Here is a 24,772-nt window from a genome sequence, read left to right as displayed (position 1 = left end):
CTACAGCTACGCCTATACTCTGTGAATCTTGGGTTACACCACGGTTACATTACCTTACCAACGTTGATGCTGTGGTAGTGACTCACCTGTCACTCAAAGCGGCCATGCTCTTAATTATACATAACTTTAAGCCTTAATAAAATTTAAAGTGGTGAGTTATATAAAAATTCACCCACTGTATAGTTGTCATGAAAGGGGAAATTAGCTGTAGAGACCAAAAACATTTTTTGTACCAGACTGCAACACGTTTCTTTCCGCTGTAAAGTTGGGCATTTTAAGATGAAGGTCTATGGGGATTGACTCACTTTTGGAGCCAGCCTATGTGGCTATTCAAGGAACGGCAGTTTTGGCACTTCTGCGTTGGCTTCATTTTTCAGCCCCGGAGGTTGCCGCTTGGTAATTACCCACACTAGGCTGGCAAACTCTAAACGCTCACTGTGTGTTTGCATGTGACTCTTTCTCACCATCATGTCCTGAGTTGAGGAGGTGTTCTCCCAGGTCGCAGCCGAACACCCTCTCCCGCAGGATGCCCCTCTGCTTCAGTTTCTGCTTGGTGGGCCTGGACTTCATGAAGGAGCGCAAGAAGGTGATCAGCTTCCCGTGCTTCTTAGAAACTGAGGAACGAAGGAAGGAAAGAGGGACACATCTTAGATCCCTTACACAACTGTTGAACACTCTACAGTAAGTGTGGGTTTGACACAGGCTCAGCTTTCACACAAGGTCTGTCCGTGCACTAGAATGAAACCCCATACAAGCTGCTCAAGGTTGTCCCTTTGTGCGTTTCGGCTTCATTCTAATGCAAACCTTTCCTTTATGCATGTGTAGTTTCCTTGAAGTGAAAGCTTCGTTCTTAAATACCACCTCCCAGGCAACTACAAAGGAATCCTCCACATCCAATACCAGTATCCTCTGCTCCCCTTCAAAACAAGACAAAAAAAAAGGAGCAGACCTACTTAAAAAACCCAAACCGCATTAATCAGATACTATGTCTGGGAAAGGGTCGTAAGCCTCTTAAACCAGTTGTTTTCTCTTTAGAGTGATGTGGAAAGGCTATCAAGTGAATCAAAATGTCTGCATTTTTTGGAGGGGTGAACAATGACGCTGGCCTCGACTCCAAACATTTGTTCAAAAAAAAAAAATCTTCACTGAAAAATCACACACATTCTCCTTTAACTGAGCTTTCAGTTCAGCTGTCTAACAGTCTTGGCTTAACAGACACGGGCTATAATATACACTGAACAGTCTCAATCTCATTTTTTCAGACAATGACAGTAGGTGCACTGACGCCTTCCTGTCAATCAATCAAATGTCAGGATAGATATATAGCACCAGTCAAAAGTTTGGACACACTGTCTCATGCAAGAGAATGGGAAGGTGAGTCAAACTTTGAACTGGTGCTGTGCATATAGAAATTGTACTGCTCTATGGAAATTAAACAGATTAATCACAGAGTTCAAAACAAATCATTCCATTATGTTAAACCTGTACCAAGTTCAATATTAAGGTATATTCTACAAAGCTCTCTCTGTGAAGAAGAGGATACTACTAATCCTAATATTTACAGGATGTTTTCCAGGTGGACTCTTATCTTTTTGCCTCTGTGCTCTCTTGCAGCTGTCTGTGGTATGCCCACAGCTCCTGCAACTGCTTCAGTAAAGACATTCTCATCTCAGATCTCTCTCTCTTTTTCTAGTACCTTTGATCCTGTGTGGACACTTCAGTGAACTTATATCCTCCTGCCCTTCACACTGACTTTGACCAACAACTCCCCCTTTTATTCCTTCACTCTGCTGTCTTTAATAGCGCACGTATCCTTTCACAATCCGGAAAACCAATAAAAGAATGTGGAGCACTCGATGGCCACGTGGTCCGCACTCCTGAAATCTGAAACAATGAAACTGCCAGCGCAGACGGTCTTGCTCAGGCAAAAAACAACAACCAAGGAACACTTGCTGAAGGTTTACTATGGAGGACAGTATTAAAATCATCCATTACCTATCCAATCTATGACCACTGTCCTCTTTCAGCCTCACAGCATCTGGAACTTCACTAAATCTTTGAACAGAGTGATCATCACACCAGCATCTCCTGTCTGAGGTGCTCTGGTAAAGTGGAAAAACTGCTGTGTTGCATCAGTTTTTTTAATCTATATTCTAGGGCACATTCTTTTAACTGATTATAAACACAGTCACAAACGCAAACCCTTCCACTTCTCTCATGTGTTTCGCAGACTTGACATCATATTTATTTGAACTGTTCCAGACTTCAGACCAAAACAAACGCACAGACTGCAATTTAAAGAGTAAAGAATTTAGGATTCAATCAAATAAATAAGTAATCTCTGGGGAGATGCTGTTTGCTGTGCCAAGCTGAGCTCCGCTTCGATTGCAATACAAGAGAAAGTAGGCCACAGACTATCTCCAGAAACAAAACAAGCTGAGTTAAAGAAAACAAAGGCTGCATTGTGTTTGGAAGATAACAAGTTTACAATAAAAGTGAGAAGGCAGTGTCTTTACTTGCAGCTCCTTTAGCAATGATTTGTCCGAAGTGATGATAATATGATGAAAATATAACACATAAGAGTTATAACATCATGAACCATATACACACGTGCTGTTATGAATATTATTTAAAAAAAAACGTAGCACCAAACAGAGACTTGGCCCTCTAGCCCAGAGACTATTAGGTAAAAACTAATGAGAGGCTGGCTGTTTTGCATGCTAAATATACACTATGGCGGTAAATTGCATGCAGAACACTTAATTGACAGTCCATAGAGCACATTTAGAATGCAAACATCAAGACCGGAGCAAAACTAATGAGCTCATGGGAATGGAAAGTAACTTTGTAGCTGAATTAATTTAACAGTTTCTCATTGTGTTGGCAGAACAAAGATATAGGCACACGGTGACAGTGCATGAAGAAGTGTTTCAGAAATACTAACAACTACTGTATGTTCAGTGCCACTTGTTACTTTGCATTCACATTTGCAGTTTAAATCAAGCACACAGTATGTCAAGGAAATGTAGAACAAGTTTGTTGTTCATTGTTTTTTTGTGATTGTTACCAAAAAACTGCTTGCAGGCAATTTTCCTGAAATGAGGTTCACATTTGGTATTTATTCATTGCATGTCTACACATCTATCCACTAACTGCTCTGTGTGACAGATCTGTTTCTTTGTAGATGATCATCTAATCTATTCTATCAATTAGTGTTAACTAAAGTTGTATTCTTTTGGCCAATCTTCAAAATAGAGCTGTAGCAATTAGTCGATGAATTGATTAGTCAATATGACAAAACATAATCATGAATCATTTTGATAATAGATTGTTAAAGTAATTTTCAAGAAAAATGACTTATTTCCTAGTCCCAGCATCTGGATTGTGAGTATTTGCAGCTTTTCTTTGTCTTATGTGATATTTAACTGAATTTCTTAAGGTTCTGAACTGTTGGTAGGCCAAAACAAGCAATTTGAGATGTCACCATGGGCTTCAGGAAACTGTGTAAGACATTTGTCACTATTTTCTCACATTTTATAGACCAAACAATCACTGGAGAAAATAAATCAGCAGATCAATTGGTAATAAAAAATAATCAGTAGTTGCAGCCCTAGTTCACAACGCCCACTAGTGTCTCTAATCCTTCCTAAGACCTTCTTACAATGAACTCCCTCTTCCTTGTAAATAATGTCTGGGTGAAATTCTGAATCCCAAGTCTCCACTGTGTGCCATTTTTATGAAGCAGCTCAATCAATTCGGAATCAACAGCCGGCCTCTGAGCCAGCATCCACAAACAAGACCCATCGTTCCATTTCAGAGAGAAGCGGAGCTACAATTCACCCCTCGGGGAGAAATTCTTTCTGTGCTGCTGTACCCGCACACAAAACCGCTGAGGCAGCTTTGTTTACTCACTGTTGAGGCATCAAAAAGGTCCTTCAGTATCATGTGGGGTGGGGGGGGGGGTGGGGGGGCTGACTGTGCAACTGTGTTGGCTTATACTGACACGTTGCTTTTATTTAGGAAGCCAGACTGACTGTAAGACGTGATGAAGAGGAGTGCAATGGCAAGCGTGACTCTCCAGAGGACGGACAGAGACTCCCATCTGCTTACTGTCAGGGCAGATGACAGCCTAAGGGCCAGCAAGCATGCTCAGCATTGAAACTGCCTCTGACATGCTCACTGCTGAAATCCATCAGGGTAAAAGGCATTTCATTTAAGAATAGTAAGACTGATAGTGCCTTAAAAATTGCTTTCTGACACATTAATTACATGATTTATAGCTAAGAGGTTTCTTTAGAGGGTACTCCGGTGATTTAGTATTGTACTTCCACAAAGTTGGAAGTCTTACAAAAGACACATTTAAACAGAAAATGGTTTACATCGAAGCAGCGGAGAACTAGATATCATGACTTTTAGTCCCTAGTATGGGTCAACCTCCAAAAACACTACATTTCCCATAATGCAAGTGGATAGCGTCTTTCATTGGTCCCTTCCTGCCTCGCAATCAAATACCACATCACCAGTTTGTAACATAAGTTTTCTGCTATGAAATTAATAGGGCTGCAACTAACAATTATTTCGATTAGTTGTTTGAGGTAACTTCTTCAAATGTCATATTTTGTCCATAACAGTCAACAACCCAAAGATATTCAGTTTACTGTCAGAGAAGACTAAAGAAACCAGGAAATATTCACATTTGAGAAGCTGGAATCAGTGAATTCGGACATTTTGTTCTTAAAAAATGATTCAGAATGATTAATCAATTGTCAAAATGGTTGGCGATTAATTTTATAGTTGGCGACTAATCAAATAATCAACTACTCATTGCAGCTCTAAAATGTATGATCACCAAGCCCAAATTGAGATAATCCTAATGACATCGTTATGACATCACCAGGGTTACAGCTGCAACACTTTGTACAACTGTTTTCAAAGGCTAACCCTAACCAGTAAAATGAGCTTCACCAGTAACATTGGTTGAGTTCTCCTTTAACAGCTGAGATTAAATGGTTTGTGTTAAATATTTCTGGACGTTTGCAAAATCATCAAATCTGATGGCAAATTTTTGACATGTGACACTCTGGGAGGGGATAGGGGCCCCAGATGCTCACAGTTAGGGAAATGAGAGCCATCAGCTCATGCCTGGCATTTGCATACATAGCAGATAAAATCCAAAGCTAAACACAGTGAAGGGTGGTTATTGCCTGACAAATACTGACAGGTTTCAGTTGCAGGCTGTGTGACTGGTGAGGCTTTTCCCCAAGGAGGGCTGGGATATGACGAGCTGGGGGTGAGGAGAAAAGAGGCCGAGCATTACAGCAGGAACAATTACAGACGTAATGGCAAACATCATGCTCTCTTTCCCCCGCTCCGACCCAAAACCCACCGCCTCATTCCTTTCAATTAGCGAGGAGCTTTTCAAAGGACACAGATTGGAGGAAAATTCCAACTTCATAGCAACACAACGCTGCCATTGCTTCCTAAAGTAGAGCAGTGACACCATAGAGCCAATCAGCGGACTCCGGCCTGAGATATTTGATACAACTACTGTGCGTGTCAGTTTCCCCTGAATACACAAGCACCAGTAGGCGTGACTGCAGCTCCTTGGGGCTTCACAATGCTCTCATCACAGCTCAGCTCAGCCTTTTCACTTCAGCCAGCACCCCCTCCAGACTCCAGCCACGCACGCCCACGTAGGCTGCGGAGCGGGAAATTCAAACAAAAAAATCATAATGAGAACGGTTTAGACATAATTATATCCTCTATGTCAGAAATCTACATGCTGTGAGATCAAGGGTTGAAGCTGGAATGTAATTTGTGTATGCACCAGAAGATTTTCTAAACTAGTTAAAAGCCTTTCTACAGCATTGGGACTTTCAAAAGTCTTGTTTTTCAGCTATATGTTCCAAGTTTTATACAGAGTCTCCAACAATCTTCATGTAAATGCAGAAATATAGAGGAGTTTGACAGTCATATTAGTGATGTTTGTAAGTCTGAGAATGTTCAAGTTTCCATATTTGCTGTCGGCCAATTTATCAATACTTTTTTCAATGTATTACTTTTGCCACAACTTTGTATGACAAACAGCCATTTAACACTATCATATGTATCACTTCCTGATTGCTGTCATTGAAAAAAGGACATTTGTCCATAAAGAGGTGACTACCACTAGAGATAACATTTGCATTACAAACTAAAAAAAACAGAGCACATCACTGGGAGACACTGTGTTTACACCCATGAACACATCCCACCCAAATCCTGTTGGTGTTTCTGGATGGCCGTTTAGTCTGTGTAAACAACAGAGCAGTGTCTGCCTATTAAAAGCCAGTCATGAGTGACAGTGACCTCTGTTTGGACATAAGAGCCTAAGTGTGCAATGATAGCGGGAGCAAAAGGCCTTATTGTTCCATCTTTCAATGCACCACTGAACACAACTTTTTGGGAGGGTTGAGAGGACAGAGGGGCGATGCCAGCTGAGCCCTGTGTGGTCTCACCCAATAATTATGCCACATGGTGTAACAGTACAGCACAGCAGAGATATCTGACTTATTTTTCATTGTTAGGCTACTGAAAGAAAAAAAAAAAAATCAGCATCATTACCATAAACAGTTTCAATCCACTGGACAGCAAATAGGTGCGACTTCTCTAAAGTCATTTAATATTTAATTATAAAACACATTGGGCAAATATGAAAAGTTAACACTTCAGTAATGGAAAACTATATATTCATTATTCCAAAACTTCAGCATGTCAAAACTTTCCTAAGATTTCGTTTTGTATCTTTGTTTAATAGCTTATGATATTGACATTAGTGGGAAATATTATTCACATTTCACAATATTAAGTTACGTGTAAGAAGAGAGAAGCTGGAAAATGAGGAGTCATGAGGGGAAGGAGCGATATTTTCCATATTTCCTTAAGACCTCCATCATTCAAAGTGCAGTCCATTCACATTGTTTACTCCCCATAAACGCGATACAAGTAACACTGCGGTAATAGCCGGTGTACAGTTTTACTGTTTTGACTGAAGTGGATATTCATATGGAGATACTGAATTTAAACTCCAAACAATTCAAATGAATTCTCTTACCTTCGCTCCATAACGAGGCTTTATGACAGGATTTCAAAAAAAGTCCGAAGTACAACTTTCCACTTTTCTTTCGTTAACCGTGAAACCGTTAAAATAGCAACGAAACCTAATCTGAAAGTAAGTTGGAGCGGCTAAAGTATTTAACCGAAGAGAGAAAGACAGTAAAAGTTTAAAGTTTAGACACAACGGGCAGAGGAGCGCCGCAGACCTTCCTCTTTGCTCTGTCAGCTACTATCTATACACACACACACACACACACACACACACACACACACACACACACACACACACACACACACACAGCTCCGCTTTAACGTATTAGTTTACAACCCGACTCGCGCTGCTTTCAAGTGCTCCCGGAAATAATGGAATTACCGCTTGTTATTCCTTATCTAACAAGGTTGTAAACGCTATTGCAACTGATTTTACGTCAAGTCAATATGACGATGTGGTGCGGCCCTAAACAACAACACGAGGTTAACAGATTAAAACTAAAGTACTTAATGCCATGTCTGCACCTAGACAGACCATGTGGAGTTCCATAAGCCCCCATATACAAGGTCAATTGGGTAAATTCTGTACAGCCTTTCTGCATTTCAGTGCTTCTATCCAGAAATGAGAAAATGGGGTCATGTAACAAAACAGATGAAAGATGAAACAGCTTGGAGCTACTCTTGTGTTGCAGTTTTACAAGAGGATACGATATGCATTAAGAATGTGTTCTCTAGTGACTTTCAGTTGAGTTCATGTTCTCTTCCCTGAAATACCTGCCTCACAGTCATGTCGACGTTGCTGGCTTACTCATGTGCTTCATTCCAATATTTCTGACAGCATTTGAAGGTAGCACGGGAAGCAGCCAGGAGGCAAGCTGGAGGTTTAACTCAGTGGAAAATGCTTTCAAACTGCACACACACATGGTCCTAACAAGCAACCCCACTGCTCACTGTCAGAATCCTCCAACATTATATTACATTAATAATTGCTTAATTTGTAATTACATACTTATGTGAACAGATTGTGTAATGTTATGCCTACCATACAAGGTTTAAATAAATTATTAAAAACCCAAGAGACTGGATTAGGCTGAGTTGAGAAGCTATGTTGAGACGGTTACAATGAGAGTAGAAATAGTTAATTCTTATTTACTTCCCCTTTGACCTACTGTCTCATTGGCTGCTGTCAGGTTCACAGTTTCAATGTCCTCTGAACTGACCAAATCAAACACATCTGAAAAGCTCTTGTCAGGCTCCAACTGGTCTCGTGACAGCAGGGAAGACGGACTCTCACACTCAAATTTTTCTCTACTGACCGACCGACCCCAAGCTGACACTCGCTGACTGACAGAATGATTCAGTCCAGCTTAAACGTCATATAAGTTGGCCTTACCTTGACTTGAAATCAGCTCTCCCCTCTGAGGGGCCATGTGGCCCCCTGGAGGCATTATCTTATTAATTCTTTAACTAGCTTAGTCCCTAAGAAGACATGTTGAGTCAAAATAAAGTCAAACTAATTTGTTGTTGGTCCAGAATCACAAGACTGCAGTCAGACTCTTCCTCTTCATGTGATTTCAGCTGTGTTTAACAAGTTACACATAGACAAACATTAGTTTGAGCTGATCCTAAATTTCCCTCCATGCCTTTTTGCCTCCTTCCAAAGATAATTCTGTATTTATGTAGGTTCTGAAATGTTCTATCTTTGGTGGTGGACTGTATCTAAGTACATTTACTCAAGTGCTGTACTTAAGTACAATGTGAAGGTACTTACACTGAGTATGTCCATTTTATGCTACTTTATACTTCTGTATTGTATTCTTTAATTCTGCTACACTTATTTGGCAGTTATAATTATTATTCAGATTAAGATTTTACATAAAAAAGAGCTTATAAAAACAATACATTGGCAGGTTTTTTGGCGTGTGACCTGTTTTAAAGCAGTATGGTTGGGGCCCCATATCACATTTAGCAGTTCAACCAAAGTTTTCCCCTTTAAACTTCTCAGATGTTTTCACTTAAATAACAGTCTGAGGCCCAAAGAGGTATAATTACCCAATATTTCAGAAAAAAAGCAAAGATTGAGTCCAAAGTCCCCCCGCACCCCACCCAAAAAAAACCTTTTTCTCCCTTTATTTCCTAACCAATTATTCATCTCATGACCCCCCAGATTTATTTTGTAAACCTTTGAGGGGGCCAGACCAGGTTGGGAACCACTGGACTAAACCACCTAACTGTACATAAAATAGTTCAAAGTAGCTCCAGTGAAATTATACTTACATGTTCATCGCATTAGTGTTTACAGTCTGATCCGTGTGTTTTGGATGTTGAATATCAGCATTTACTCAGAATATATATATAGTTATAAGTGCCATTTTTCTGCAGGACCAGTACCTTTCAATACTTTCAGTACATTTTACCACTAATACTACTTTTAATTAAATAGGATTTTTGTTTTATTTGTACTTTTCTACTCTAAAGTACTCGGCCGAGTTTCTGACCTCTAGTAGCACTGGGTAACGTGATGCACAGTCCTGCCAATAGTTGAACATTTTTTTCAATGATCTACAGGAGGCTGGAATGTGCCAGCAATGGGGGCACTTGCAAACCGGTAAACATGGATGTAAGCAATGCAGGATTTTAAATACTTAGACTAAGTTAGACTTCAAGGATACACCCAATAAGTTATGGTGACTAACAGACAACGTACACAGAACTTGTTGTTGTTTACAAGAAAACCCTACAGAGAACCTTTAAGTATTGGATCTGAAACATATTCTACCACTGTTCATCTTCCTTCTATATGTAATGTTGTGCTCTTTGAAATGAACTGTTTCATCTAATATCACCTAGCACTAACTCTAGGCATGTCAGAAAATAACAGAGAAAGTCAAGCTAAGTTCAACTCGGACAAGTCAGCACTGATCATACTGTATGTGGGGAAATGATAACTTCTGAAACTACAATGAAACCTGTTGACTTTTTCACCCTGAACTGACTGTGAGGAAGAGCTCTAATAGGAGGCTGAATAAACAACACACTATCAGTTTGAGTTTTCTCTCCTCTAATTCATTTGTCCAATTTATAAACAGCATTGAATGTTTGTAGTTATGTTCTGGAGGCATTGTACATCACATAATGCACTGTGGAAATAAATGTCCCCATGGATTGTCACTCACATGGTAGAGGCAGTAAAGCAGCAGGTGGAGTTGACCTTTGGGACAAATGTCCACAAAGTACCAGTCACATATACAGGAAGTAGAGCTCCTGCCCTGATGCCATATATCATGTTACAGTATGAGAGCCTTGTGTTAGACTTAATTATCATACAGCTGCTATTTTGTATGGATTTGCATAATCTATCTCACTCCTGGGATGTGGGAAGAATGAGGAAGTGTGTTTTACAGCTGAATGCCAACTTCAATGCACAGAAGCAGAACGCTATGCATTCTAAAACATAAACATGGCTGTAAAATTTGAATTCCTACCTGCTGCTTAAATGCCTGTAAGCTTTGAAGCTTTGTGACAATACAGTTGGATGTGAGCATTTGTTTTAGTAATGAAGCAATGCATCACAATAATGATGCAATATAGCTCTTCGTGATGCAATTACAGATGTTCATTAGCAAACGTTTGGCGGTGGGTCCACTGCGGGAAGAAAAGGTGTAAAAAATGATTGTGCCTTTACACACTCACTCAGTTTACAACATGGCCTGAGAGCAGCCTCCCCCAAACAAAATACGCTCTACAACAACAGTCTCTTGTTGAAGCTTTGGAGCAACACATTACACAAGGGAGCTTGCGTGATTTCACAGCCCAGAGCTGGAGCACCAGGAAATGATCTGAGATCCTCGGGAACAGGAGGACAAATCTTACTCTGTCTCACACATTCTCTCCCCATTTCCCTTCCTCTCTCCCTCACATAAGCAGCTGTCCTGGCTCATATATGCTCACAGCTGCCCAAATCACTGGTCCCCAGACATGACGAAGGCCTGCACTAAGGAGGGGAGAGAGGGGGCTCCACATCTGGGTCAGTAACTGGTAGGTCTATTGGGCTGTCTGGGGAGGAAAAGAAGACTGACTGTCATTATTAATCCAAAGCTCCCAACTCTTTATTTTCATATTGATGTCAATAAAAGAGTCTGCTTTAACTGTGAAGAGACTAGACTCTGTTAACAGCTTCCACTGCAACACAACAGATGAACACATGGGCCAGTGGACTAACTCCTGTCCTCTTTGGCTTTCTTTTTAACTAGAGCAGTGCAGCATGTTAACAATTTCCATCGTTTTACTGGGAAACAGCAAAGGTTAGTGGTGAGCAGAGTGGATCTAGGCAGAGCGAACGTATTTTTCCGATGCTGTGTGGCTCCCTGCAGGAATGTGCTCTTTCAGTCGCCATGGAGAGGGAGACAGAGATTCTTACTGTTGCAGAACAAAGCTTAACGCTCAATGGATGGGTTTACAGGCCCCCTCATTGTAAAAGGATTAAATAAATCAAGGCCGGTCGAGACCTAGCACCACGGCACCCCTGCCGTGGCCTTTCAGCTTCAACCAAACAGACACACACAAACACAGCTGGCCCTCATCCAGGCATAGGGTACATTCAGCAGCTTTGAGAAATGCTGTAGTAACCTGGCTCACCCCTGAAGACATTTGCATGCACCTTGAGGGGCCAAAACAGAAAAAGAACAGGGGGCTGCAGGGATAAGATTGTTCTCTTTTGAGAGCACTCTTTGAAAAGCGGGGTTGGTGTTACATCTAATAAGAAAAACTCTTTTAAATACAGTATTCTTTTACAGGTGAATCTCATTCAAAATGAACTCAGGAACATTTATTCTGACAAACCTGAAACATATGCAAACATATGAAAATACAACATTATGATAACAACAACAATTAGATTTGTCACCTAAACAATGTAGTTTATGTGACAAACCTAAAGGGAAATATTAGCATATACTTGCACCACACAGACCTTTTCTTATAGCATATTTATAGCAATTTAAGTGACAGAAAATTCAAACACACACACACACACAAACACACACACACACACACAGGAAAATGAACCCTTTCCACATTACTGTGTTAACATACACTACTATTACTGCACAACCAGATGTGACTAAGAGCTTATTGATCCACTAAGTGTAGGGATAATGGGGATAAGTGTGTTTAAGGTCACAAACAGGACAGTTTATTAGGTTGGGAAAGGTCCTCCTCTTGTTGTGCAATACCAGAAAGTACACAAGATTCCCCTGGGTGAAGACTGAAGATACAACTCAAGCTATTATCCCAATTTTAAGCTACTGACATGTATACATACTAGTCTTATCAGAGTCACACAGTGCAAACACATCACTGGGGGGTGTGGAGTTAGTTTTTGGATAGGGCAGCACACTGAAGGGTTTTTGTCTACCTGAACTTAGGCTGTAGTGGTTTAGCGGGTCGGCCACCCATGCATTGTCCTGTATTACACTCTCCATCTCCAAGTCTGCATGCAGCCCGATGGACAGATGGACCAACAGACAGATGGATGGATGGATGATGGAGACATGAGAGAAGCAGCAGAGGGAGAGAAGCACTTCATGTTAGAGAACAGAGCAACTGTGTACTTTGGGACTTTTAGGTCAGAAGCTTTGCACAGAAATGATACTTTGATGTTAAAGCAATAGTGAGACAGTATAGAAAAAATGTCTGGTAACGAATACTCAAAGAAATGTTGCATACATCAGTAAAACAAGTCTTCTTAACCAGAGAAGTAAAATTTAACTTTAACTACAATCATCCCGGTCTTAAAATGTGCAAACATGTGTGTGAGTGAGTGAGTGAGTGAGTGAGTGAGGGAGGGGTGAGTGGGCGGGGGTGGATGAAGTGTGTATACCAACACGCACAGGGGGGGAAGAGACTCCAAGAAGCAGGCTGCAGGCCAGAGCAGGGGGAGGCTGAGGCAGAGGAGTCACAGTCAAATGCAACAAATCAAGACACATGCTAATACTACTGAACATCCCTGTGCAGTGAGACAACAACAGCATTAAAGATGCATTGAGGCAGTGGAGAACAAGCAATGCAGTTTGGACACAGGAACACTTAAGTTATTTGTTGTGCCACTGATCATTTAGGCCAAGTTAATATTACTGACAACAGGGCATCTGCTGCTTTTAGAAAACCCAATGTTAGATTTTAGTTATTACTATGTATGAGCCAGGATTGATTTCAAAGCTAAATCATCAACATATATCTGATTGAACTTAGCTGAAGAACATCACTAATCAATAACAATTCTATGCAAAAATGGGCAATTCCAGAGAATGTTCTGTATATGGGATATTTAAAGTATATACTTGACCTGTGGATACTCTGTAATGAAACAAATGTGTGGTTAACAAATAAGGACACATGCAAAAAAACAAACAAACAAAAACAAGCATTGAAACATTGCTCCAAAGCAGGGGAATGTGCAGGCAGATTAAGTCAAGCCTTGGACTGTAGAGTGTGTTGTGCGTGCACTGCAACAGTTAACTCAACACTGCAAGATGCATTTCTAATCAGTCACACAGTCTGAAAGGCTCAAAAACTTGGGTTCCAAACTAGACTGGCACATCAGATAACACAGGCATCCAAAAGGCACCCGAAACCCCTGTGACTATAATGATATCCCATTGCCTGTAATTGTTGATCTTGTGGGGTTGGTGTGTTTTTTTTTTTCGCTGTGTCATTACTTAATGCAGACCCCCTTAGTCCCGGAGGCTTTTTGATGGTTAGGATCCGGCTGTGCTCGCCCACCCCAAAGCCAGCCGGATGGCTGTGACATTGAGTCATATTGGATGAATCAGTCTTTGGATATGGAAGATGTGACGTGGATTCGTACAACACACTGAGGTTTGATCAAAAGGGCTCGGTCAAAACAACATGACGCGAGCTGCTATTTTCGTTGGCAGCTGCGGTGTGTAATTCAGTGTGTGATGAGGTGAGGGTGAAGTTCAAGTTCAGCTCAGTATCGCAGCTGCCAAATGTTGTTAAATGTTGCTAAGAGGGTTTATACTTATACATTTGTGTTCGACGCTGTCAGGAGCGTGCTAAAGAGCTTATCTGTTTGCTCTGGACAGCAATAGATTAGCACAGTTATTTGCATAGTGCTGAGTCAATATAACATGATTAGCTTGCTATTTAAGGGGATGTTGTGTCAGAATTATGGGTTTCCTTTCACTCTAACGTACTCATAAATTGAATAATACTGATGATTATGTGTTATAATTCACTTCTATTAAAACAGACGGGGACCTCTACAGGGCACTGTATAATAATTTCATTTTCAGATTAGGCTTATTACCAAATGTTTCAAATGAGTTGAGGGTTTGGATTTAAGAAAAAGCCTTTCACTCATTCAAAATGATCAAACAGGGTGTAAGTATGTTAGACCAAAATCGATACAAAATCACTTCCTTGATGCAACAAGTCTGTCAGACCAGCAATATCATTTGTGAGCAAGGTGTGACACACACCCACACACACCTCAAGTCACTTCCTCTATCACAGACCTAACCACTTCCTGAAAATTCAGCCATATCAGTGAGACATTAACTTCCATCAGTGATAACTTCCTTCCAACACATTTCCTCTGAATGGTTTAAGAGGAGGGGGGGGGGGGGGGGGGTAGGAGGAGGAGGAGTACCTGGTTTTGGCACCGAGTTGGTCATGGACTGCGGCACTTTATCATTTATGAGCTCCACACACTCGCTGGGAAAGAAGCCAACCTGCATAGAGCATAGGAGTGATAGAGGGAGGTGGGAGGAAGAACAATCAGATTTAGATAATAAAATGAAGACTGAGAAAGAGGCAACATAGAATCTATACTGAAGTGTGGATGTCACATCAGTCATGTGATTTTGGTGTCAGAAGACCGGTCACGAAGAAAACCATTTTGGACGTGGTTTGGACGTTGACTGATCAATGACCACAGCACTGGCATGTAGAGAAGAGTTTGCCTGGACATGTCAGATTTCCTGATATTTTTAAGAATAATCTTAAAACATATTTTTGTTTCCTTGCTTTCATTTCTTTCTTAATTCTGTCCCTTTGATTAGGATTCCCCTTTTTCATTTTCACTGTACATTACACATACAGGTCAATAAGCAGCTTCTTGTGAATAACGCGTTGCTACAGCTGTGTTCTTCTTTTAAAGACTTTAACTTTAGGTCTAAATTGTAGAGTGTAAGAGTGCCAGATGTAGCTCAGTGGCAAGCGGCACAAACATACACCACCTCTGACTGACTGGCTGACTGACTACCCCCTAATGGAGACTGGTGGTACTGCAGGTGTGTGTGTCACTGCGCTCTTTGCATTTGCTGCTCATCAGTTCATTCTCCAACACCTGCCCTGTGTGAGCTGCAGTCTGCCTTTGGTGTGAAGCTATAAAGTGTAGATGTGATATATATATATCAGTCAGGTTTCCAGCCTGCATGCAATCAATGGGCTCTGTAGAAGTTCTGTAATCCAGAGGAGGCCAGAGGAGTCCAGCTACTGATCTGAAATATAAGTGGACTGATTGGTATCTGCCTGCTGGCTGCCATCCTGCCAGTGAGCCTGAATGTCAGGACTTCTTCTTGAAGGCAGCCAAAACACACAAGAGAGGAGAGAGAGAGCAGTGTGGAAAGATTCTGATTATAACTAAAGGGATCTCTGTAGAGGTTGTATGAAGATGGTATGTTGTTACAATGGTAGGAAATATTAATAATAATGACCACTTTATTTATACAGGACACAGTTTAGAATGTGCTTCACATTGATATTATTTGCCCACAATGTAGACACTCATGCTTTTACATAGCTGCTTTGCATTATCACATTTACTAAGTGAATCTGCATGTATTAAGCCCCTGGTTTACTAAGACAGCAGCTCATTATGCAGTCAGCTCCTGGACTGAACCTGGTTCTGACCTCCAGATAAATTCAGTAAATGAAGGAGAGCTCAGCAGGTGCAGTTCAGTAGTGGGATTTGTCTGGGATAACAGACCTTTGAGGAGAGATTATAATGTAGTGATCCTGAATTCAAAACATTTACTTCAGCTGCAGTTCAAATCCACCTGAGAATGTTACTGCAACACACAAAATATCACTCATATAAATAGGACATTATAAGCTATATATCTAATTATTAAAGCAGTAGGAGGCATGAAACATAAAGGAGATGGAGTGACATAATATTCATGTTGCAGTTGTCCAATTCAAACAGAAACCATAACACACCATCCACTATTTACTTTTACAGTAATCAGACACTGTGTTCATTAATAATTATCGCTCCAGTTCGAATGATAAGTATAGAGGCCTATATTAAATTCACCTTCCGGCTCATGTAAATCTCATCTGCGCTACATTTACACCTGCTTTTCAGAGTGAGAGAATTTTCCTGCAGCCGCACATTATGTGACATTAGTAAATACATGATCAATCTTTGTAATCTAACATGTTATTATTGCAATATACTCCTCCTCTTATTTGCACAATCTTCCTTCAAATGCATATGCAAAAAGGAGCACTGTCTGGTGCTCTCGTGCACAAATCTGATATGCAAACTGCGACTCATGCCTGCTGTGTTTGTTTGATACAGTGCATGTGTTTGGGGCAGAATGTGTCACATCTGCGCCAGAAAAGCCTTAGAAAATCTGGCCCACAGTGTTCTGTATGTATTTGTTTGGGTGGAGCCTATACACACAAACATAATCTAGACACACTTCCTTTCCTCCATTTCAAATTATTATTTCTTATAATATACTGTACAACAGGCTGTTAAACCCTCTGAAAATATTTATACTAAATCAAATTATGTAGTATTAATGATTTGAATTCATATTTTTACACTTTATTTCAGTCAGAGGTGAACAATAAGCAAATACAATGCTTAGACTACGGGATGCCGGGAGTTGAAACTGTGAGAATTAAGGGGGATTGTGACAAAAGTCCGGAAAAGCACAAGTTTTAGTGTGTTATAGGATTGTCCTGAAGACCATGTAGGAATATGAATCAGTCCAGCATTACAGGGGGAGGCACACACCCTGTAATCTGCTCAAAAGCTTCACATAAAAGAGGATTTGTATCTTGCTTTGTCTTTGAACTAACTCTGCTTTACACAGCAACATTCTGTCCTTGTCCTTGAAATTCCTCAAGTGCAAAACTAATCAAAAGTTTACAGCCAGAGGAAAAGACAGAGAAAGAGAAAACGTGTGTGTGTGTGTGTGTGTGTGTGTGTGTGTGTGTGTGTGTGTGTGTGTGTGTATACACAGGTATGTGTATTTTGTGAGCTGTCCTACCTGAAAGCCATGCTTGCCCCTCCACCATGTGGTGTCTTCTTTAGGGGGCATGTCAATCACTGACACAATGTCGCCAACCTGCAGAGAGCAACAAAGGCAAGATTGTTCTTTTACCTCTTGCCAATAGAAGACATCAGTGAAAATTGAAATCATTACAAAGCGAGACTTTCACTTTCAATAACAAGACCATAATACAAAAAGGAATTTTCAGAGCAGAGTGATTTTGTACTTGTCTAAAAACATACCTTTTTAGCTGCTGAGTTTGCTCACAGTAAACATTTGTATCAGAAAAGATAGCTTTATTGCTCCTGCAGTTCTTTTTCTTTATCACTGTCTGTCAAGTTCAGTGTTAGGTAATCTTTATGCAGAAGGCAACAAGAGATGAGGAAATATCTGTAAGGAATTCTAATGAATTCTCTGTATATCTAGAGACAGAGAGAGAGGGTGTGCGTGTGCGAAGTGTTGATGTTAAGGGTTGTCACCTCAAAGGACAGCTCGTCTGAGGCCTGTGCAATGTAGCGCTTGATGACGTGGGCAGCAGCGATAGCTGGCACATTGATGGACGACTCTTCATGGACCAATAGATGATTCCCCTTATTGTCAACCTGGTGCACAAACAAATACACAGGCCTTTCACACAATACTGCTGGCCACAGATAAATACCTGGTCATCACTGTTCACACAATACCCATCTGTAGCTCCACTCACATCACTGAAATACTTCTCAATTATACAACTTTGCATTACTCTTTGTGCTGTGTTCAGTTCATGAAATGGTGTCACTGCAATGTTTACACTTGACATTCATATGTCAAAAGTGTGTCAAAACTGGCAAATATATTTGCAAAATGGAATGCCTATAGGGTTTATTTTCTTTTTTTGTTCACCTTGTGAAAAGTTAATTCAGCAGCTCCTTCTCTACCATCTTATTCAAGTATGTTGCTGAAGAGTGAATTAATAGTTGGGAAGACTATATAGTAATCGTGCAGTCATACAAACCTGTATTAATCTTTTATAACAAAGTAAATCACTGTAAGTCCCCAGTCAGGAGCAGGGCCCTGAGGCCAGGTCAGATAATATGTGTTTCACATTCACACTAAAAGCAAACATGAGGAAAAAGGAATCTTTTATCCTACTTTTGTCTTATTGTTCCTTATCTGTTGATGTAGCTGTGCGGTATGTAAAGAAATTAGAAATTTCACTTTGCTGCATATTTAAATATTACATAAGTTTGCAGTGCTTGACCCCAATGCTGCAGCAATTCAGGCAGCAACCAATGCAGGGCTATTATATTATGTTGTATTGTGTTATTATGTTGTATTATCAACCTTTTGGCAAACAAGCCTTAAGATCCAATTACCTAAGAACCTGCTAGACAACTGAAAACTACTCCTTAAAGACAGAGGAGAGCACAGCCTTACCTCCATCCATGTGAGGGCAGGCCCACAGTTGATCTTGTTGTCAGCGATGGCTGAGAGCCGGGAGAGGTAAGCCAACAACATTTGGGAAACTGACTAACATGGAAGAAAACACACAGACAAGTTGAAGTCATTACATTTACTTCAGATACTACCATTTAGCACTATGTTCATCCACTACCAACACACTGAATATGAAACTTAACTATTACAGCAATAATTTGTAATTTCAGCCAAAGCTGCCTTCCATCTATGTTACTAATTACCATTAGCAGTTATGGGCTCCTTTTGTTACGTGTTTGCAGAGTGAAAAATACAACTAATCATGGAACTAAAGAATTTTACTTGGCAGTAAACCATTTGTAATGACAACTGCAGCTATAACTTCATATTACAAGGCTAATTTACTTTTATAGTTTCTGGTGCCCCACATCTACACACTTGGACTAATGCTAACACTAAAACCTTATTGAGTAGAATGTATAGGAAGTACAAGTTGCAGCTCTTGTGTTTGAGATCTTCTTGTCTAAACTCAAAGTTTCTTCACTGTTCATTATTGTAACCCAATGGTCAGCCTCGGGTTATATATTAAAAGTAGTGGAACATAAAATCCAGAGAAATTTCGTTGGAACCATTAATCCTTTAAATGCTTCTGGTGAAGGCACAATAGTGTTGTGCAGGCAGCCCATTATTCTGAAAGAGTCCACACACACAATAACCCTCAGTGATAAACTGGTTTTGCGAGTTTGGTTTGATACCTCTGCATTCCTTGTAGAGCCTCAATCTGACCTTAAAGGTTTCATCTGGCTCAGAATACATTTCAAAAGAGGGCTAAAGAGGGAATGACTGGCAAAATATCAAAATGTTCATTCCCAAGACAAAAGCCATGTAGATCATATCGGATATCAAAGCACAGTAATCGGAATAGGTTTTATCTAGATAACTTGATACCTTGTTACCTTGTATTTTAAAAGTGTATGGGCAGCAAATATCATCATTCATTTAATTTAGGAGCTTACTAAACACTGGATGGCTCAATGAGAACACAAACAAAGCATAAGCAAAGCCAGGTTCCCCAATTTTAAAAATAAATACTGATTTTGCATACATAATGTTCCTTTCTCCTGAGGCCAAGATTAAAAAGTTAAACTCTGGACACAAGAAAATGGGATTTCCAGTCTCAAATGTGTGTAGATGTGTGTTTCTAGTGCTTACCTCTGACTGATCAGTCAGGCTGTCTAATCGAGGCAGCTCAGGCAGCTGTGAGAAACGTCGGTCATAGATGCAGAGGTGCAGGTGCTTGTCCAGGACACGGAAATCCTCATAGCTGCGCTTCACAATCCAGCTTCGACCCTTTAGCACCACAACAAAAAGAGTAAAATGAGTAAAAACTGTAACAACACAACACATAAATAGACGCAGAGAACACCTCAGTCAACTAAAGAGCTACATGCGGTAGCCTTTAACACATTACTGTCTTCATGACATTCAACTCCAGCTAGGTTGTTGTTGAAGTGTTACCTCATGTCTCATGTCATGTTGGCAATATTTCATGCTTTCCAAATAATTCCACATACAAAATATCCTTCTGCATGTATGTAGGACACATGATAAAACCTTAAAATTGGTAGTGACAGTACATACAACACTTCAGGACACTCCAGGTGTATCAAACAGTTTATAGACAGTACTAGTTGTGGGGGAGGCAGACATCATTAAGGAGCAGGCCCATTACCCACACTACATTGTGTATACTTAACATTACTGCCAAGTGTTTCTAAAGCACAGATTAACATTTCAGCTTGATGAATACATTTTCCTACCTCCCAGACAGTAACTGTTTTCCCTTCACTTCAGTACAAGATGGTAATAAACTAACTGAATCTGTTTTGAGGACTCTTCTGGGTTGGTGTGTTCAGTTGCTGGTGAGAGCATCTAACACTTGAGTACCTTGGAGCAGGCTGCACAACAGCAATTCTACTGGCTGCTTGGAAGGTAAGAAAAAGTCCTTTATCAATCTAATGATCTGCAGTAGTGTAAAATGTAGCTTTACATCACTGCACCAATGGGATTTATAGTAAAAGGGATAAAACATACAAAAGCCCCAGTCCACTGCCTCAACTCTCTCATCAATGTTGAGTCTGCATAAGCTGAATACTAGTGTGGACCAATGGAGAAAATATTAAGGTTTTTTTTTCTTCCTCCAAGCTTTCAGGTGTGAAGATGAATGTTACAGTATTTTAAGGAGCAGTCATCTACTTAAGGAAGGGTTCAGGAAGTTATTAAATCTGTGTAATACCTGAAAAAATGAATCATTACAATTTTATCTCTTTAACAGAAGCTTCTCTGTTGTAACATCAGACTCAGACTAAGTCTGTTTAATTGTGGTGTTCCCCAAGGGTCCCTTCTTGGCCCACTGTTGTTTTCAATGTATCTTCTTCCCCTCAGTCATGTGAACAAAGCAATGAAGTTCTCTTCAGTTGCTATTAGAAGGAAATGCAGTTATACTGTATGTTCCACTGCAATCCACTGATTGCAGTAACAAGTGTAACCAGTCTTCTTGCCTGCCTTAATGACATTAAATGCTAAGAGGTTTCATAAAATGATAAATCTAAGATCATACTAATTGGACCAGAAATGTCTACCAATCAATTTGACAGTAGGTTAGGCTCTCTGTGAAAAAAACATCAAGCAGACAGTTTGGTGTTATTTTTGATGCTGCTCCCTGTTTTGAGGACCAAGTGAAGAATATTGTCCAATTATGTTTTTCAACTGAAAATCTCTCAAATTAGGTCATTTTTTTCTCTTGCTGATTTTCATAAAGTTATCCATGTTTTTATTTTTTCCCACCTGAACGTCTACCTACCTAACATATGAATGTAATCCTTCCTTTGTGAATATTTAATGTTTCTTCTGGTTTTACTGCTCCACTTTTCCAATTTTATATTTAATCTACATTTAACATTATTATATCATCCATGTGTTTTATGATTCCATTTCTTAGGTGTCGCTAGCATTTGTTTTTTTCAATTTCCCCCCACATTGTAACTTTGTTAGGAAGAGTGCTGTACAAATAACGGTAATTATATTATTAATTATATTATTTATTATAATTTAAAAATTGTACATTAATATGTTACTTTCAACTTTCAACATTGCCTTCATGAATTTACCTGCTGTCATATCATTAGCTGCTGTATCCCCTCTACAAAAACCACAGCAGGCTGCTCAGGTTGGCTGGTCTGGTCTAAAACTCAAGGTCAAACACTGACACCAAAATGTGTTACCAGTAGTTACATTTTGTGGATAACGTTCCAAAAAAGAGCTGCCAGCCTCTGTGTCAGCATAAAGACAAGTCCACTAAAACCATTATCATCCCAAACTGCTGTGACAATGTTTTTGTCCCCACAGACACTCCTTTCATACCTCGAATACAATGGCACTGTCTCAAAAAAATAAGAAATGAAAAAGGGAATCAAGTCTCTAGTGGACTTGTATACTTTGATATTGGAAATGTCTTCAAAAACAAATAACAGCAACAGCTTACTCAGCCCTTCCTAGTAAAATGCAGTGATTAAATGCCAACAGTGCAAGTGCAACCAAGAGAATTTTGCCCTCAATCCACCACATTAAATGTAACTTTACTTAAAAAAAAGAGAAAATCTAAGAGAGTTATTCCATGGATTTGTTGTTTCTATTTCATCCAGTAAGACAAGCTCCAAACCTCCAAACCCACTGAGAGAATCTAGTGGTGGAAAAAGTCTTTTGCTTTGATTTGGCCTAGAAACATCCGTCTGTACCGAGGCCAGGGCCTGTGCGACTAGGACTGCAGTGCACTACTCAGCCCACAGATTCTAGTGGTGTTTTAAAGTGCTGGCTGGGACAGACAGCGCTGGGAGGGCTCTGTGGGCTCGGGGAACTCTTTATGCTTTCCTGCCCCACTTTCAGACGGTGATTCTAGTCACTCCCCCCCTTTCTGGGTCTGTGGAACTGAACCAATCTCACTGTGCTGTGCTACTTTCTCTGTTTAAAGCTCTGAGTGCAGAACTCAAGCCAAACTCTTTGCCAGTTTTTTTGTCCTTTTTCAAACAAAACTGGTGTAGATTTAGCAGTTTTCCGATGGCTGTAAGAAGCTGGAATTTCCAAGTACACAGCTGCATACTTGTGTGGCATTGCCAAGGTCGTGCAAATGGAATATGATCTGTAGAGGGAAACGCATGAAACCAGAATCAAAAATGTCATTGGAAGAGGCTGAAGCAAAGCTTCTGAGCAGCTGGTGTGCATGTGTGTTCTACTGCAAAGCTATGCCCATTTTTTGGGTTAATCAAATTTCTTGCAAAACTTTGTATGTGATGTAATCATAAATAATTTGCTTATTACTTTATTATGACATCCCTCCCTAATAAGGGAATTTTGAAGATGACTAAGCCAACTGTTTCTACTTTGAGAAGACATCTGCAGTGAAACCAAACAAGGAATGCACAACTAGCTGTAAGAGGAAGACGTGAAAAATAATAGTGCCAACTGAAGGGAACACTCTGCACCAACTCTGCCCACAATGATAACAAAATGGCACTTTGCAATGAGTGATTGGATATGTCAATAATGACAAAGAAACATATAGATAGAAAACATAATCAATTCAATCCAAATAATACAGCCAAGGTAACATCTACCTAAAATATGCAGAAACATGTACAGTACTTTGTAAAAGCTCAGGGCTTTAAGATATCCAATTTTTATCCAGCATTCTTCTGAATCGCTCACCCATCCTGGCATTCATCCACAGCTCTTTTCAATTCAGTTCCAAATTCCCACATAACTTGGATTTCTGAAACAATAAGTTAAGTGTTTCAGAAATGTCTGAATTTGAGCCGGTGCTTTGCTCATAGCAGAAGAGAGCACTGGCTATCTGAACAGGTTGTACTGAACCATTATATGTGGGATGGAAATCACTTAAGGCAAGTTAAGAGAAAAGCTAAATGCATGAATATGGATTTTACACACAGCCTGGTGTGTATGTTTTCACATGGAGTGGAGCCTGTGTGGGAGTACATATATAATTGTATATAATAGTATGTTTGCTTGTGGGACTTTAGGTATGTATCTGTATTTCTGTGTGATGGTACTGTTAGATGAGAAGTGCAGTCTTACCTGGCAGTAAATATGAACTAAGTACACCAGTTCCTTAGACTCGTAGCCGTTCCGCGTCACTTCACACTGTTCATCCCCGAGGGTCAACTGAAAGAAAAAAGAAAGAGTGGATGGAGCATTAGACAAACATCTCTTTATCCATCAGGTCATTTCCAAAAAAGAGATAAAATTAGATAATGGTGACTTAGATAACACTATAACCCTTAGCTTTCCTCTGACAGTGGCTCATATGACTCAGTTACTCTCACTCGAGCACTACAGTAGGCAAAAAACTGCACAATTTAAATTCGACTCTTGATCCCAAGCCAAACATATCAAGCACGCTGTTTTTCTTTTTTTCTTTTTCATTTAATTTAGTGATGCAGCCATGAGTGTTTCAGTCATAAGTGTAACATGCTGTAGCTTTAATGAAGTGCTGGCATAACATCTAAAACAAACATGAGCCTTTGTCAGTGTGACGGTGTAGAAGAAGTCTTTTATTCACTTTGAAGCTACTTACAGGGAGATTTCAAGGCAATATCAGAAATATTAGGTTACACTCCCGATATCGCCTTTACTTCAGGTGGCCAAGATATTATTACTCAAAGGAAACATCTCTAAAACCTCTGTTTTCCTTCTGAAATCACTTTCAAGCCCATGCAGACAAAGCAGGGTGGAAAGGCAGCTTTTAATCACAGACTGGATCTACTCTACATGAAAAAAAACAAGGAAGCTTCTGAAAATAAATGGATAATGTATATGATGATGATTATAGTCATGGGTTCCAAGTGGGACAGCACGGACCGCCCACATCTTGATGAAAT

General features: G+C 40.1%; 1 protein-coding gene across 8 annotated transcripts in view; it reads right to left on the bottom strand.

Moving 5' to 3' along the window:
• The window catches only part of arhgap32b (Rho GTPase activating protein 32b), a 108,231-nt gene that overhangs the window by 16,251 nt on the left and 67,208 nt on the right, over window positions 1-24,772 (bottom strand). For 3 of the 8 annotated variants that reach the window (XM_044370739.1, XM_044370740.1, XM_044370743.1), the window contains 9 exons: window positions 23,970-24,056; window positions 20,031-20,168; window positions 18,819-18,911; window positions 17,879-18,001; window positions 17,397-17,474; window positions 14,759-14,840; window positions 12,978-13,028; window positions 12,503-12,577; window positions 465-614 (listed from right to left, as the gene is read on the bottom strand). In XM_044370739.1, the coding sequence (XP_044226674.1) occupies window positions 465-614; window positions 12,503-12,577; window positions 12,978-13,028; window positions 14,759-14,840; window positions 17,397-17,474; window positions 17,879-18,001; window positions 18,819-18,911; window positions 20,031-20,168; window positions 23,970-24,056 (877 nt within the window). Of the gene's footprint in view, window positions 1-464; window positions 615-5,219; window positions 5,285-7,093; window positions 7,332-12,502; window positions 12,578-12,977; window positions 13,029-14,758; window positions 14,841-17,396; window positions 17,475-17,878; window positions 18,002-18,818; window positions 18,912-20,030; window positions 20,169-23,969; window positions 24,057-24,772 lie in introns of those variants that run through there. The other 5 variants (XM_044370741.1, XM_044370742.1, XM_044370745.1 and 2 more) reach the window with 5 other exon arrangements.

This window comes from Thunnus albacares, chromosome 13, assembly GCF_914725855.1.
Source record: "Thunnus albacares chromosome 13, fThuAlb1.1, whole genome shotgun sequence".
Lineage (NCBI taxonomy): Eukaryota > Metazoa > Chordata > Actinopteri > Scombriformes > Scombridae > Thunnus > Thunnus albacares.
The sequence above is the reverse complement of the archived record's forward strand: the minus strand, read 5'-3'. Positions and strand labels throughout refer to the sequence as shown.